Below are 16,221 nucleotides of genomic sequence, written 5' to 3' on the forward strand. Positions count from 1 at the left end.
CTCCTGCCCTGAGAGGCTGAGAATCATAAAAACTCGGCCTCCCCAGCTGTTGTTTCCTCTGGAAGATGACTTAATGTTGAAGGTGGTCTTATCTGTTGTGCATTGTGGATATACTGAACCAAGGTTTCAGGCATCTATCTATCTGGCTGCCAATTTCAGAGATGTTAAAGGCTGTTTTGTTCCTGCAGGGTGTTTATTCATTGCTTACCTTATAAAAAGTTATGTCTTACTGCATTTTCCTGGCACCAGAGCAATCCTTGTACCTACCCATTGCATATGGCTTTTCTGAGCCTGCAGGCAGCACTGGGTTATTATAGTTCAAGGAGGAAGCCACGTGATGTTGGCTTTACCATTTTAATTCTCTCTTACCTTCCTCCCACACCCAGACAGATGAGTTTTGTTCAGCGCACCCTGTGTCTAAGCCAGAGTGAGCTCTCAAAGCGCCTCTTGTCAAAAAAAAAAAAAAAAAAAAAGCACCTCTTGTCATAGACTCCAGGTGAGGAGGCCCAGGCAGGGAGGGCACACTCGAGCAGTCGGCAGAGCAGCCGGCAGAGAACTTGCCTTCCTCTCTGATTGGCTCCCTCGGACAAAACGTTTTCAAGTTCATAATTTCACATCTGCCTAGCAACATTAGCCCAGAACCACGTTTGATCCTGCAGAAACAACCAGCAAAATCTCCCCTTCCCACTGAAAGTCAGCCTCCCAGGCCCCCCCCACCTCAAGAGAACAAAGTCTCTGTATTAATAGTACTAGGTATGAGCATGGCAAATTGAAAAGAAAAAAGAAATATAGAGAGAGTTTAACCTGGAATCAGACACTTAGAACAGGAAAGGGAAGAAAGAGCCACTGGAGGGAAGGAAAAAGGAAGATGGGGTTGTCACTAGGAATCTCTGAAAACAAACTATTCGACATCTCTTTGCCACCAGAGTTTCTCCCTGGCAAGTCTACCTTGTTCAGAAATTAGTGTAAATTGCTGAGTGTCTGTAAAAAGCTGGAGGGAACCAAAAGCTCACAGTAATATCCAACAGGGCTCCTGTAGCCTTACACTGCAAGTGCCATCTCTACAAGTAGTTTCAGTGAGTTTGGGACTCTTCAAGAAGCTTATTAAGGGACTCGTCTCCTTTCAAAATTTCTTTTAACAGCCCATAGTGGTATTCTGCATGTGATTTCTTGGTCTTATCTTAGAAACTTTTTAAGTTGGTTTTTTTTTTTTTTTTTTTAATGTAGACCATTTTAAAAGTCTTCATTGACTTTGTAACAATATTGCTTCTATTGTATGTTTTGGGTTTTTGGCCACTCAAACCCATACCCGCTATAGTGGAAAGTGATGTCCTAACCGCTGGGACACCTGGGAAAAGTCCCCCATCTCAGAAACTTTAGACAGCTTTCCTCATTTGCACAAAGTCTCTGAATTTACCTTCTTTACAACATGTTCTACTTAATTTTTCCATTTAATTTAATTTCAATTTAATTTTTATTTCAACAAAGATGGATCCTTCTACCATGCGCCAGCCAGAATGATAGAAGGAGCTAGAGCCGTTGCGGTGATTGAGAGAGTTATGGTCCCTGTGCCTTTGTAGGTAGAGACATGCTGAGTCAGTCATTATGAGCAGGATGAGTATTAGGGAGAGGCAATCCATGCAGTGGGCTTCCCTGGGGGCCCATGCCTGCAGTGCAGGGAACCCAGGTTTGATCCCTGGGTCAGAAAGATCCCCGGGAGAAGGGAATGGCAATCCACTCCAGTATTCTTGTGCCTGGAGACTTCCATAGACAGAGGAGCCTGGTGGACTGCAGTCCATGGGCTCCCAAAGAGTCGGACACAACTGAGTGACTAACACTTTCACTTTCACTCAGCACTATAGGGGTACAAAGTAGAGCCCCCCCTTGCTGGGGGATTGAGGACTGTCTTGGAGGAGAGGAATTAGCCAGGAAGCTATCTGGTTGGTGGTTCTTATCCTGCCAAAGAACTAAGTGATCATGCACTGATAAAAGTTGGTGAGCTAGAAGCTGGTGCTTTTCTCCAGCCTTCTGTTGCACAGGCTTTGGGTTCCGTCCGAATTGCAGGCATGTGGGGCCTGTGTTTTCTGAGCTTGGTTTTGGATGTAAGATGGAAAAATTCAGAAGCTCCTGTACCTCAACTCACTTAACCGACACCCTCGAATCCCCCTGTTATGGGATGCCCACAGCAGGAGGAACACTTTCAGCTAATGAGCTGCTTTCTACCACACAGCAGCTGACTTCCGCTCCCACCAGATGAGTGAGAACCAGGCTTGCTAGGAGTCCCAGAGTCTGTCTGTGCTGGTTAAACTCGTTCTGTAATTAAGGTCTTCTCCTCACACCACTGTCCCCTCGCCACCCCCACCATAAACCCCAGGGGCTCTTTAAAGTAAATATCTCAAGCCAACCGCCCTCCTCCTGTTCTGTACTGCTGCTGCTAATTTTTTTAAAATGTAAATGCAGTCATGCCCCTTGGCTATGAAGAGATAAGCGTGGTTTTAGCTGGAACTTTTGGATAGGAGACTGTAAATCAAAGTCCCAAGAGCCAGAACCCATCTCCTGGTGGGTGGCTTAGTTGGTAGTTTACTGGGAGTGTGGAGTTGCATATTTCTTGCTGTGTCCCTGATGCACCCATATGTTTTCAGTGGGCTGTGCAGTGTGTCTTGTTCCTCAGCACAGCCTGAGCAAATAAGCAGTGCTCTCTGTGCCTGTTCTGGATTGCGATACTACAGCCAGTGGGCTCGTTGCCCCTGAGCACCAAGAATCTGTGGTCTCCTGATAATTCTAACTCACACTGTCTTGAAGAGAGTTTATCAAAAATTCAAATTTCTCGAGTCCACTGCTAAAGAGTCCAGTTCAGTTAATCCAAAGTGGGGCCCAGGAATCTGGATTTGGTAAGTTTCTCAGTTGATTTCACTGCACGTGGTCTCTGGAATTATTGTCCCTAAATCCCCACAATTCACATTTCTATAAATGTGTAGGTTTTCAAATCCTGGCCAGAAGATATGAATAGTGCTATATTTCATTGTTACCCACACTTTCCCCACATTTTTAACTTCTCTGGAATTGGGATGTATCTTATAATTGATCATGTGTTATAATTTTTTTTCTTTTTAAAAAGTATTTATTTTTAATTGATTACAGTATTGGTTTGATTTCTGTCATACATCAACATGAATTAAAGATAGGAGTACATATGTCCCCTCCATCTTGAATCTCCCTCCCACCTCCCATTGTGTGTTATAATGGAATTGGCAACTTTTATTTTCTTTCTTAGCTGTACATAAGATAATAGAACATATTTCAGTCTTTGGCATCTTAGGTTTGATGAAATATAGTACTTAGATGCTGAGTTTGTACTTAATGGAAAATAAAACATTTCCACTATCCAAAGCTAGAATTGATACATTTTAGATTCCAGTTTCTCCGTGCAGTGGTTAGTATTAAAAAAAAAAAAAAAAACCTACTAATACATACATTGCTGTAGTCTAAAGAGAATAAGTAGTTTTGGAATTTTTAAAGTTTATTAAATTTTTGGTCAAAAATATGAAATAGTTTCAACTAAATGCAGGCTATCCATAAAGTTCAGTGTACAAAAGGTATTCTAACAATTGGCTTAAATTCTATAAGCAAAGCAAGTCTGCTGATAGTAATCAGCTCAGATTGAAAAATTAGCATTCTTATTGCAAAACCTTGAGTGAGGACAGGTCTCTGACTGCACAGTCTGTGCTATGTATCACAAACACAGTAAGCCATACCCTTTGGGGTTTTTATCACCACATTTGCATCTCTGCCACCTAAAATAATTAAATATGCTGGTAAAGTTTGTCCTATAAAGTTTGACTATAAAGAAAGCTGAGCCCTGAAGAATTGATGCTTTTGAACTGTGGTGTTGGAGAAGACTCTTGAGAGTCCCTTGGACTACAAGGAGATCCAACCAGTCCATCCTAAAGGAGATCAGTCCTGGGTGTTCATTGGAAGGAGTGATGTTGAAGCTGAGACTCCAATACTTTGGCTGCCTGATGTGAAGAGCTGACTCATTGGAAAAGACCCTGATGCTGGGAAAGATTGAAGGCGGGAGGAGAAGGGGATGACAGAGGGTGAGGTGGTTGGATGGCATCACCAACTCAATGGACATGAGATTGCGTAAAGTCCAGGAGTTGGTGATGGACAGGGAGGCCTGGCGTGCTGCATTCCATGTGGTCACAAAGAGTTGGACACAACTGAGCAACTGAACTGAACTGAAAGTTTGTCCTAGGAAAAACAAGCTAGAAACATTTCTTGCCCCTTTCCAAGTTCTTCTTAAATTGTCTGTTCATTTTCACCGGTATTTTCAAGTACATTTTCATATCTTAAACAGGTTAAGATAATTTTCTCTTCCTTTACCCCCTTACTCATGTTCTTCTTTATCCTTTTCTCCTTTCATGCTTTATGAAGTCTGTTATTCTATTAAGGGTCAGGTATGGGCATGAAGGAAAGAGTCTAGACATGCCAATATTCTAAGGCTTCTTGGCACGCAAGCCTTTTGTTTGCAGCTCCACTGTGCCTAAACTGACATTTGACATCAACCAATGATCACGGTCTAAAGCGAAAATATCCTTGAGGTCAAAACCAACAGGTTATCCTGGCTCTGATGCCATGTTTCAGCTCTACTCTTTAATGTAGGGTCTGTCAACTGTGACATTATAAGCATTTTGAACCTGTTATTTTTTTGGTTTTTGGGGGTTGGGGGGTGGAGGTGGGGTGTCCTGTGCATTATAGGATGTTTACCAGCATCCTGGTCCTCTACCCATTAAATGACACTAGCTCCTTCCCCCAGTGACTGTCTAAAACATCTAGACATTGCCAAATGTCACCCAGGGAAGAAAATCGTACCCCTGTGGGAGTCACTGCTATAATGATGGTACCTGTCTGTGTTATATCAGAGCATGACACATAGTATTCTTTGTTTTTAAACATAAAATCTTGGTTGTTTTTAGATTATAGCTAACAAGTCACAAGATAAGCTCATTACTGGGATAAGGAGATGCTGTCACTTAACCAGTTTTTCAGACTTGTTTTAGAAAATAAGATCTATGAGAGAAGGCAAGAATGAAGTCTTCCAGCTTTAGAATATCCAGGTATGTACATTCATAAATCTAGCCTGGAGCCAGTGGACATATCCCCCGGCAAAGGGAGAGGTTTTAGATGATTTTAGATATTATCAGTACTTGATTTGTGCCATTTTTACCTGTCTGGCAGTAAAGCACACTTCTGATCTCTCAGAATTCACTATAAGAACTTCTTCAGGCTTTTAACTACCCTCTCCCATCGAGACTGAAGTTACTGAGAGGAGAAGGAACTTGGTCATTAGCTGGGAATGTCCCCCAAACAGAAGGGGAGCCAGGGGGTGGGTACACACGTGTGTCCAACATGTACATACACGACTGTGTCAGATTAGCACAGGTAGACGAGATGGCTCCAGATGCCAAGGAAGCAGACAGAGGTGCATTGTGTCTGAAGGCGAGGCTTTGGGACATCTGCTACTCTCCTTCTACAAACGCACACCTCACAGCAGAGGTTACAGGTGAAAGGCCGTGTTTCAAACTCAGCTATATTTCTTGAGCAGGTGTGTATTACTCACCTTTCTGCCATAGAGATTCAGGAATGGGTGGAACATATTATAAGTATAATGCTGTCAGGACAACGACAATATAATGTTGTCCCATTGGCTGAGAAGACTGTCACAACCATTTTAACTTGTGAAGTTTTAGCCTCATGCTGGGCCTGTTCCACTCACAGTCTTGGCAGTGGGATTTGGGGAGCTGATTGATGGCCTCCCAGTCATGCCTGGCTGTCTGCTCATCTAAAAGGAGCTAACAACCAGTGCCGGGCTTGTGGGTAGAAGCCCACCACTCCATCAGCAGCACAAACGTGCCCTGCTCAGCCCAGGCGAGAATACAGGCTCTGCTCTTGGCACCGTTCCTGGAAATGCAGAACAGACTTCTTTATTCCAGTCTCCAGGCTTCTGGCTAGCAAGGAACACTGCCTGGCTGTGAAGCATTTTACAGGATTATAACGGGTTGTGCCGAAGGCGAGTTCTGAAAGGCACTTTGTGCCGTTGCTTTGAGTGAAGCTGACTGTTCAGGCAGTGTTGTTCTTAAGCCCATAAACACACACACAGGCAGAATGGGGAATGCTGGGCTTCTGGGGCCGCTCAGCTGGGCAGCACTGCAGAGTTGGACTGACTTCTCTCCACTGTGACACCAGCTTCGGGGGTGTGCTTGGGAACCCTCCTTTAGAGCAGCCTACTTTCTGACCAAGGCTTCGACCATAGACACTTCCGGTTGGAATACTAGGCAGATTGCCCAGACGCCACATCTGCTGATGTTGGAGCAGTGTGTCATGCACACACACGAGGGAGGTTCTGAAAGTGGAAATTGTGTGGACTCAACAATACCCTTGAAAAGCCTCTGAGTGTCTCAGGGACCACATCCCTGACTTGCATATACCCAAAATTGCTGGTTTCAGTTTATAGGCCTCATTATACCAAAAATATATGTCTTTAACCATCAAAATCTTATTTATGGTGGTGAGACACTCAAGCTGTGAGAGGCTTGGAAGCATCAGACCACCCAAAGGAAATCCAGATACCCATTTTTCCCTTTCACACTTATTTAAATTGTTACTGGCCATTAGCAATCTCTCTGTCTCTTTTCCTCTTTCTTTACCTCTGCCTAGCATAGACAATGGGAAAAACATAAGTTTTCTGCTCATATATTGTACCATGTATATTGATTGCTTTTTATGGTTCCATTCTTTGAAGAGGGGCAAAAAAAGTTTTAAGAACAAGTGGATATGGCAGCCTTTTCATCAACCATTTTTATTATTCTTTGCTCTATGACACTTGTAGTTGAGGTTAAAGTCCCCTCTCTTTCTTAGGGTTGATTTATTACTACACTGTGCTTCCCGGGCGGCACTAGTGGTAAAGAACTTGCCTGCCAATGCTGGAGACATAAGAGACATAGGTTCGATCCCTGGTTTGGGAAGATCCCCTGGAGGAGGGCATGGCAACCCACTCCAGTATTCTTGCCTCAGAAATCCCATGGACAGAAGAGCCTGGCAGGCTATACAGTCCACAGGGTTGCGAAGAGTTGGAAACAAGTGAAGCAACTTTAGCACGCACATGCAGATTTACATTACGCAGACTTCCTCCTTGGTCCTGAGAATCCCGCACTGAGTAGCCCAGCCCCAGGCCTGGCATAATTTACCAGAGTCACTCTCTTCTTCACTAAGTGCTGGCTGTACACTCCCAATTGGAAGTCAATGCCAAGCCAGCTCCACCAGGGTTCAAAGCCCATCCATGAAGGGACAATTTACTGGCCAGAGCCACCTGCCTAGTTGAGGCGGTGGGCCTGCAGGGGCCAGAGGATCAGGGAGGGAAAGGGAATGAGGAGCAAGCTTCAGCTCAAATCCTTGGCAGCCGGAGGAGCCCTGTGTGAGACTCTTGGTGGCAGGATTAATCAGGGGCTGCTTTGGTTGGTTGCCCTTGGATACAGGGTTGCCCCTCACTCCCCACCTCAAACTTGACCGGACTTGCAGTGAGCATCTATGAAGCTCTCCATCAGCACTGTTCAGGCTAAAAGGACAAAGCTGTGTTCGAGAATACAGGTAGGAGAAAGATCAGTAGTCCTGAGGTACTCTTTCCTATTCCAAACCTCGTTTGCAGCCACTTCCTTCCTACTGCTTTAGGGTGTATATTCGAGGAGGAAGAAAAGTCAGGTGCTCTCTTCAATGTCAGCTGAACCCCACTCGCTCAACAGCTTCCTCTACATGGCTGGCAAGAGCGAGACTGGCAGAACTGGGCCAGATTCTCTTTGCTTCTGAAGGCAGTTTGTCCACACTGGCTGGGCAGGAAAGCAGGCACATTTAGTGCCAGCATGTGGGCTTGGTACCTGGGATGAAAGGGCTGTATACCATGAGGTTTCCTGCCTGGAAAGTGGGAATTGCTGGATTTTGGGCTCACCTGGCGCAGAGAACACTTAAGCAGGGACTGGATATTTCCCTTCCCACCACCTCCTGCACACCTAAGAAGTCAGAAGAATAGACCCCCACCTGCTGTGACCATGACTTTGATAGGAGGGGAAGAACACTCAACAGTGCAGTCTACAAAATAACTTCTCAGATAGTGATCATTTTAATATTTGAAAAATTAATTTCTAATTTACCAAGTAACAATTCATGTAAAATTTTTAAGAACATATTAGCTATAAATGTGAAGTTCTCCTTTGTACACTACCTTTAATTCCCCTGAAACTGGCTGCCTCCTTTCAGCCCCATAAAAATTTACTGTGCTGTGCTTAGTCGTTCAATCGTGTACAACTTCTTTGTGACTCCAAGGACTGTAACCCACCAAGCACCTCTGTCCATGGGGATTCTCCAGGCAAGAATACTGGAGTGGATTGCCATGCCCTCCTCCAGGGGATCTTCCCAAGCCAGGGATTGAACCCCGGTCTCCCGCATTGCAGGCAGATTCTTTACCATCTGGGCCACCAAAAATTTGCTGTGGTTCCTTCCAAATGGTTTTCAATGGTATTTACATTTCTCTATAGAAAATATATGGTATTCATTTGCAGATTTTTTTTTAACACAAATGGTATTATACTGCTTACTCTGCAATAGTTTTTTTAACTGAACCTGATACCTTGGAGATCTTTCCATGCTGCACCCACAGGCCCATCTTCAAAATGACTGCAACTGAGTGGTGTTCCATAGTGATAAGAGTTTATTTAAGCACTCCCTAATGGTGGATGTTGCTTCCCTGGTGACTCAGTGGTAAAGAATCTGTCTGCGGTGCAGGAGATGGTGGTTTGATCCCTAGGCCAGGAAGATCCCATGGAGAAGGAAATGGCAACCCACTCCAGTAGTGTCAGCTCATCACTGGACAGCTTTGCCTGGACACACCCCGTCAGATTCCTCTTGTGAGTGGCAGGCAGCCTCTTACCAGCCTCTTCATACTTAAAAGTGGGTGCAGAGGACAGGGCTCTAGGATACTTTCTGGAAGTGGTGGAAAGGTTTTGTGTCCTGATTATGGAGGTGGTTATTCTAGTGTTTACATTTATTAAGACTCAATTAACGGTACAGTAAAATGGGAGCATTTTACTCTTTGTAGATTACACTCCAATGACATATATATATACTCCATATATATGTATATGGAGAGACTGGCTATGAGTAAGGCGAGGCAGAATACCGCTTCTTCTTAATATGGGCTTTTAAAGAGCTTACTTTCCCCCAAGGCCGCTTACCTCCTCCCGGCTTCGCCCCAGCCTCCATTCTGTCCGCTGCCTCTTCCACCCAACGAGGGCCAGGGAGCCCGAGCGGACCTGACACTTAGGCTGCGCGGCCCCGACTCCGGGTCCTGCGGGAGGAAGGGTCCAGCGGCCGGATACCCTCGCTGCTCGGGAGAGGGCTTCCGCCGGGCGGCACCTGAGCGCTCGCAGGACGTGTAGGGGTCGGGGCGGGCCCTGGAGAGGCCCCGCCCACTCCCCGCCCAAGATGGGCGGGCTTTGTCTAGGCTCCGCCCCTTCTAGCCTGTGCGCCGAGTCTGTAGGAGCTAGGCTAAAGAAGCCGGCTGTCAGTCTCTGTGTAGCTGCCGCCGCCGCCGCTGCCGCCGCTGCCGCCGCCGCCACCGCCGCCGGCACCGGCACCGTGGAGCTGGGACCCCCTTTCGCCTGGGAGTTTTGTGGTCTTATCGGATCAGCAGTGACATCCCAACGGGCAGGCCCGGCAGCCGCCATGGTAGCCAAGGATTACCCCTTCTACCTCACGGTCAAGAGAGCGAACTGTAGCCTGGAGGTACCCCCGGCCAGCAGTCCAGCCAAGGACGCCGAGGTAGGGCCTCCACCTGGACCTCTCTGGGCATCTCTTACTCTTTCCACTCCCTCTCTGTGTCACTGTTTCCCATCTCTCACTCTGTGTGTTCCTCTTTCTCTCTCTCTCCATCTCTCATACACTCTGTCTCCGTCTTCATCTCTAACTTGTCTTTATCTCATTGCCACCCTTCCAACCCCTCTCTATGGATCGAAAGAGCGCCACCTCCTCTGTCCCCATCTCTTTGCCCCTACCTCTCTCTTGCATCCTGCAGAGCTCACAGACTGTGGATCCTCTCCACAGAGGGACTTTCTCATACTGCATCAATGGGCTTGGTCGTCAGGGAAGAGCTACCCTTTAAAAGCACAGGTTTCCTCTTGCAGGAGGTTTGGGGGAGGGCAGGGGAACATTCTTGAGGACCCTTTGGGACCTCTCACCTGTCAGGCTTGGACTTGCAGCTGTTTGGCAGCAAAGACAGGACACGGCACCTCTGCTTGTCCCTGTGGCCAGTGGGAGTCATTCATTTGGGGGTCTGGGAGCTAAATGAGTGTGTCGCATGTGGCGTCTGAAAATGAATTAAATTCCCTGGGGCAGTGGGAAGCTGTCTTGGAAGACTGGAAGCATTTTTCCTTCTGGTAACTCTTCTGTACTGGAAGGGTTAGGTGAGGGAGTCCTCCTGGCTGGTGTTTAGTCTGCCTTTTCCTCCTGTGTGTTTTATCTCTGGCAAAGAGCTCACTGGCCTTAAAGGTTGGATTCAGGTGGAAGAGAAAGTATCTTTCTTTAAGGGTCTTGGGGAATACAGTTGCTTTCATTAGACTGCACTTTTGCTGTGACTAAGCTGTAGTGGGATCCACAGGACCCAGATCATCATTTCCGCTGATGTGTTTCTGGGAGATCTCCACTCTGCCCCCACCATGAGGGGGAAAGTCTGGGGGAAGGGGTGCTTCCGGCCTTGTCTCAGTGCTTTTGGCAGGTCCACCCACCTGCCACCCTTGGGTTTGCTTAGCTGTGTGCAGTTGGTTCACCGAATTATGTATATTTGGGAGAACAGTATCAAAGATTCATTGCCTCTAACAAGAGCTGCTCCACACTGACACAACTCTATAAACAGTTTCAGGTTGTAATCAGCTTTCTATAAGTTGAGTAGAGACTAACTTCTTACCCCTGTCCCACACCTCAGTTCACTTGTGTATTTTCACAAAGGGCTTTTGTTCCCAGCAGCTGTGGAAGTGTGATGGTCTTAGTGGTGTTTGGGCTCTTACTGAAGTTTTGACAGGACAGCAACTGCACAGAATTCAGGTTGTGCAGACTTAGAATAGATATATGATCTTTTCAGTGGGAACTTCACAATTTAATGAATGTAGGAACAGTGAACCTAATGTTCACTCAAATTCCTTTTGGAAGGAAGCAAAGCATAACCAAGTTTAATTAGTAAATCGAATTGAGTCAAAGAAAAGAATAATGAGGATAGCTCTAGACTCTGGTCCCTTCCTGCTATCACTTAGTCCTATATTTTTGTGCAGTTTGACTAAAGGTGTAGGCATAAAACCCATATTCTTCATTTTTTCTTATTCTTTTCTTATTTATTAAATATATAAATATATCTGTATCTCACAAATGTGATATGAGAAATGTATCACCAGAAGTCAAATACTAATTTTTTTTCATGGTAGCTGGATCCAGTTTGTGAAATGTGACTTAATTTCCTTTTATGGGGATGTTCTGGTATAGGAATAAGGGTGGGAGAGGAACAGTTTTTTAAATAGTTGGTAATATTTTTCAGGTATCACTATTTAGGATTTTCCCCCTATTGGTTAAATCAGAGTAGAAGTATCTCATATACTGTATACTCCAAGGAGGCAAATCCAGTACATCCCCTAGCTTCATTAATCTGGCATTTCGCTTCCTGGTAATGGCAATAGGCAGAGTTAGAAAAAGAAACCTAAGTGATGTAGGGGCTTGTTTTCTGTTTCAATATCAGCTCAGAAGACAGCCCTCCTTTGCAAGCCTCACTTCTCCCTAGGCAGTTAATTAAAATATATTTGCTACCAGCAGGTGTCGTCAGCATTTGTGTTTAAAAAACAGCATATGCTAGTTGGCCTTTTGAAAAACATGATTATATCCTTGTTTATAAGCTGGGTGTGGACTATTGGTTCCAATACAGGTAGTTTTTCAGGATCATTTTCTTTGTAGAAAGAAGGTGGTTATGCTGAAAAGGATTGGCCAATCCAAAGTCCTTTTTAACCTTCAGGGGTAGCTGAAGCAAAGCACCTGTGCCCTTTAGCACATAATGACTATTCCTTCAGAATTTGCTGTGAGGAAGTCAGTGGGCACACAGTGATGCACGGGCAAGTGCCTTCTAGCATTTGTTCCTATTCTTGCAGCAAGTGTGCTGGGCAAGGCTCATGGGGAAGGGGCGGGTGTCACTAATGTGCATTCGATACCATGAGTAAAAAAAACAGACATTTTCTTGAAAACACATCATAACAAAATTTCTACTCGGGATTAAATGCTTTGTACATTTTTAATTTCAATGATCGTTTCCAGTGATAGAGAAAAATGATATAGTTTAAATATTTATCTTCTTTAAATTATCTATTTTAAATATTAAAATTATTCTACATGGATTATGCTATTAATAAAATGTGGCTCCTTAATCTAGTATTTCTTATGACACCGGTATATGAGTTTGGTTGCAGATGTTTAATTTTAATATGACAACCAACTTGATCCTTCCAGCTCTAATCATTAACCATGAAATCTAAGGAGCTTAGTTCATCTTAGTCCAGTAGCACTAGACTTTGACGGAGAAACAGTATCACATGAGCATCATTAAGCTTATTTCTTCTGACTCATCAATGCAACTTTGTTCCATTGATCTTTATATATATATATATATATATATATATATATTTAATGGGTACTTACTTCTCATGCCAGGAGGATCTGATTTTTCTAGGTATTATTAAGTGCTCTGAATACCTGATTAAGTCACTCAAAGAAAAGTTGTTAGTCCTAATGAATTACACTGATCCCAAGTCAGAAGTCACTGTTTTCCCATGGGGAGGTTTGCTTTTCAAGAAAGAAGGCTCAAATGCATGTATATGATGGCAAAGGAAGCTGGAGCCTGGTGAGAAGGTTTTAGGTGTTTGGGAGTCCATTTAATGAAAATATAAAGTGGTGATTCTGTTATTTTCTTTCTAAGAATATATCTGACAATATGGTGAACAGCTTACTTTTGGTTTTAAGGTTCACTGTCTCAGATGTCGATCTAGTTTAGGCCATATTTAGTTACTGATGTTTATAGTCATTGCTTTTGTCTCTCTCGTATATGTCCCTGACTTGTCGCTTTGTTCCAACTTTGACTCAGCCAGTAACTTTATGTGGAACCTTGGAATGACCTAGAAATGATGGAATTCTATTCTAAGTACCACATTTAATGTCTTGTTTGAGAACCCAACCATGTTGTAAGAGTAACATAAAGCAAGTATTGCTCTGCTCACTTTATGCATAAAGACACTGAGGGGAAGTGACTTGCAGAAATCCACAAACCAGCAGTTAGGCCAAGACCCAGTGCCAGGTTTCCTGATGGATTCAGTCTAGGTTTTAATACCAGTGTATCCTGTGGCATCTAAGGATGTTTACCTCTGGGAAGAAAAAGGGGGGATGCAAAACAAAAGCCATGTAAAGTGCTTTAAAACACATTCTTCTGGGTACATAATCTTGAGCGCTTTATTAACTGAGGAGGTACCTTTAAAGTTTCTGTTTTAAAGGGCAAGGTAAACTCTGTGCCCCACCATAATTTATGCCCCCAGTCAGTCCACAAATGTATTTGAAATATATGCATCTGGAACTGTGTTCCTTACATGCCAGCTGGAGCGCTAAGGAGGTGAGCTGAATTCTAGTGATTTATACATTTCTCGGAATTTGTATCATACAGTGTTGAGCTGACCATTTATACAGCCAACTACATGGAAATAGCTCCAAGGAGTTTATTGCAGTTGAATCTTGATTTCGTCAGGTGATTAATTAGACTCCATGCATCGTGCGACCTCAGATGGTTCTGGATGGGAGCCTCATGGACAGTGAAGGTCTCTGACTTGCTGGCAGGAGCTGAGTATAGTCATCGGCCGTGGTTCTCTTGGGGGTCCTGGTCTTCCAAGATGCCTGTGAACTAGGAGTAGGTTTATTAGAGAAAAAATATGCTGATATGTACATTTGAGGCTGTTCAGGGCATCAACTCTGGAATAAGACTGTCCAGGTCCCAGTGCCATCTCCACCACCTGCTAGTGATGTGGCCTTGGACAGTCTCCTGTGCTTTTCTCAGCCCTAGTTCCCACAGCTGTAAAACAGGTATGATGATGGTGCTACCATAATGAGATGATTCATGTACAGTGCTAAGCACATGGGAAGTGCTCCATAAACAGCAGCATCATCAAGACCTCTGCATCACAGAAAATTTCCTAAAACAATTTTAAGAAACATGATCACCATCCTTATTCCCCAAATGCTGTTTTATGCACATCCGTGCAACAGGGGTCTGACTGTAAGTCCTCTAAGCATCCTTACAATGATCCAATGAGGTTGTTGTAACTGCCCCCCCCCCTTTTTTTTTTAAGAAGAAACTGAGACTCAGAGCTGGGTAGTGGCCCTTCCAGGATGGCTGAGCCGGTAGATGGAGGAGCCAGTATTCATACCCCAGTCTGACCCCAAAGTCTGTACTTTCCCAACCACATCATGTTGCCTCTAAATGACTAAATCGCCAGTCTCCTCACCACATAACACATGAAGGGTGAGCATGCCTGCCAGAGCAAATTGCCTCATGGCCAAAGGCCCATTTTTTCTCTGAGTGCCTGGAAGGGAGACCCCACCATTAGTGAGTGTGCCTGGAAGCCACTTCATAGAGTGGCCATGACCCATAGGAGTGAGTTTTACAAACCTTCACTTGGGAGGGCTCTGGTAACTTCCGTTTTGTGTTTCTCAAGACCAAGGAGCTAGTCTTTGGCAGAATTCCGCATGCTCAGCACTGTGGAGGTGACACTGTTAGTTCTGCAATTAGTCATTTTGCTTATCTGCGTTAACCACCAGCCTTCCACATAAACTAGTAACTTGGAAGCTTCTGACCACCATCTGGATATTTGCAAATTGTGTCATTTTCTTAAGATACTTTGTGATTGCTTGTAAAATCCTGGACCAGTGCCACTATTTTCATAACAACCAAATGAAAATAAGTTACTGATCACAGGCGAATTTTACAAAGTCCTATGTACATGTAATTGTTACTAATGATGTGTGTGTGTTTGGAAGGGCTCCTTCGTTTGTGGTGTGTGCACACAGTTGCCTTCCATAATTTGTCAGCTCCGGTAATGGGTACACGGCTCACACAAAATGAGGAAATTGCTGTGATTGCACGGCCATTTATCATTGTTGTGTTGGCTCATGGACTGTTAGGAGTAAAGGCCAGTGGTTTCTAATGCCTTCAATTTTTTATGAGTTGACATTGGTTATTAGCTAAGAAGAGGCTATTAGTCAAGAAAGGCCTCCAAACCTTTGGCTAGAAAAAGAATGGATCTTTTAAAGTCTAGAAACACTTGTGCCTGGTCCTTCTGTGTTTGGGTCATTGTGTCCTTTTGCAAGAAGGCAGCTGATTCTTAGTCAACTCAATTAATGGGAGCTAAACCAGAAACCTTAACGGTAAGTTCACATTTTAAAATTTTCTTTTTCTGGCTCCTAAGATGAGGAGGAAAAGAGTAGCAAAACAGGCTTTTTTCCGGGGATTTATGAAACAAATAAACAAAGCCAGCCTCTAGGAAATGACCCGGGGTCACTGAATTAGAGAACCTGAGTGTTTGGGAAAGGCCTATTGAGAACATGGAGCCCAGTTCTCTTCCACTGCTGGGAACCTTTCAGTCTCAGTTCAAACACTTCCAGGAACCTTCCAAGCCTATACATTGCATCTTTGTTCATTGTGGATCATGAGAACATCTTTTCTTAATTGTAACATTCCTTTCTCAAGCTGAATATTATACAATGACACTTTATCTATGTCAGTATTTTCTCTCTCCCTACTGTCTACTCCTATTCCACAAATGTGTGCTCACACTCGCACACACATGCACCCACACCACACTCCTCCCCCAGATTCCTGTCTTCTCCTGACTAGACATCCTGGTTCCTCTAACTTTTCCAAATGGGACATAACGTCCAAACTCTCTTCCTTGCTTGTTTCCATTGGACATCCTCAGTGACTTCTTGAGTATCGACCAGCCTAAAGACACTGTATGATGTTATATCAACAAACAAGATTGTTTTTATATTTAGTGCACTTTTTAGACAAGGGGAGTAGACTGATAACATTGAAAAAGACTTTTG

At 44.3% G+C, this 16,221-nt stretch overlaps 1 protein-coding gene across 2 annotated transcripts in view; it reads left to right on the top strand.

Moving 5' to 3' along the window:
* Positions 1-16,221, top strand: part of ARHGEF3 (Rho guanine nucleotide exchange factor 3) — a 174,216-nt gene that overhangs the window by 95,971 nt on the left and 62,024 nt on the right. The window contains exon 1 of one of the 2 annotated variants that reach the window (XM_068981851.1): positions 9,775-9,870. The exons of the other annotated variant lie outside the window; for it this stretch is intronic. Coding sequence (XP_068837952.1) covers positions 9,775-9,870 — 96 coding nt within the window. Of the gene's footprint in view, positions 1-9,774; positions 9,871-16,221 lie in introns of those variants that run through there. 2 annotated transcript variants of the gene reach the window in all.

This window comes from Capricornis sumatraensis, chromosome 10 (assembly GCF_032405125.1).
Source record: "Capricornis sumatraensis isolate serow.1 chromosome 10, serow.2, whole genome shotgun sequence".
Classification (NCBI taxonomy): domain Eukaryota; kingdom Metazoa; phylum Chordata; class Mammalia; order Artiodactyla; family Bovidae; genus Capricornis; species Capricornis sumatraensis.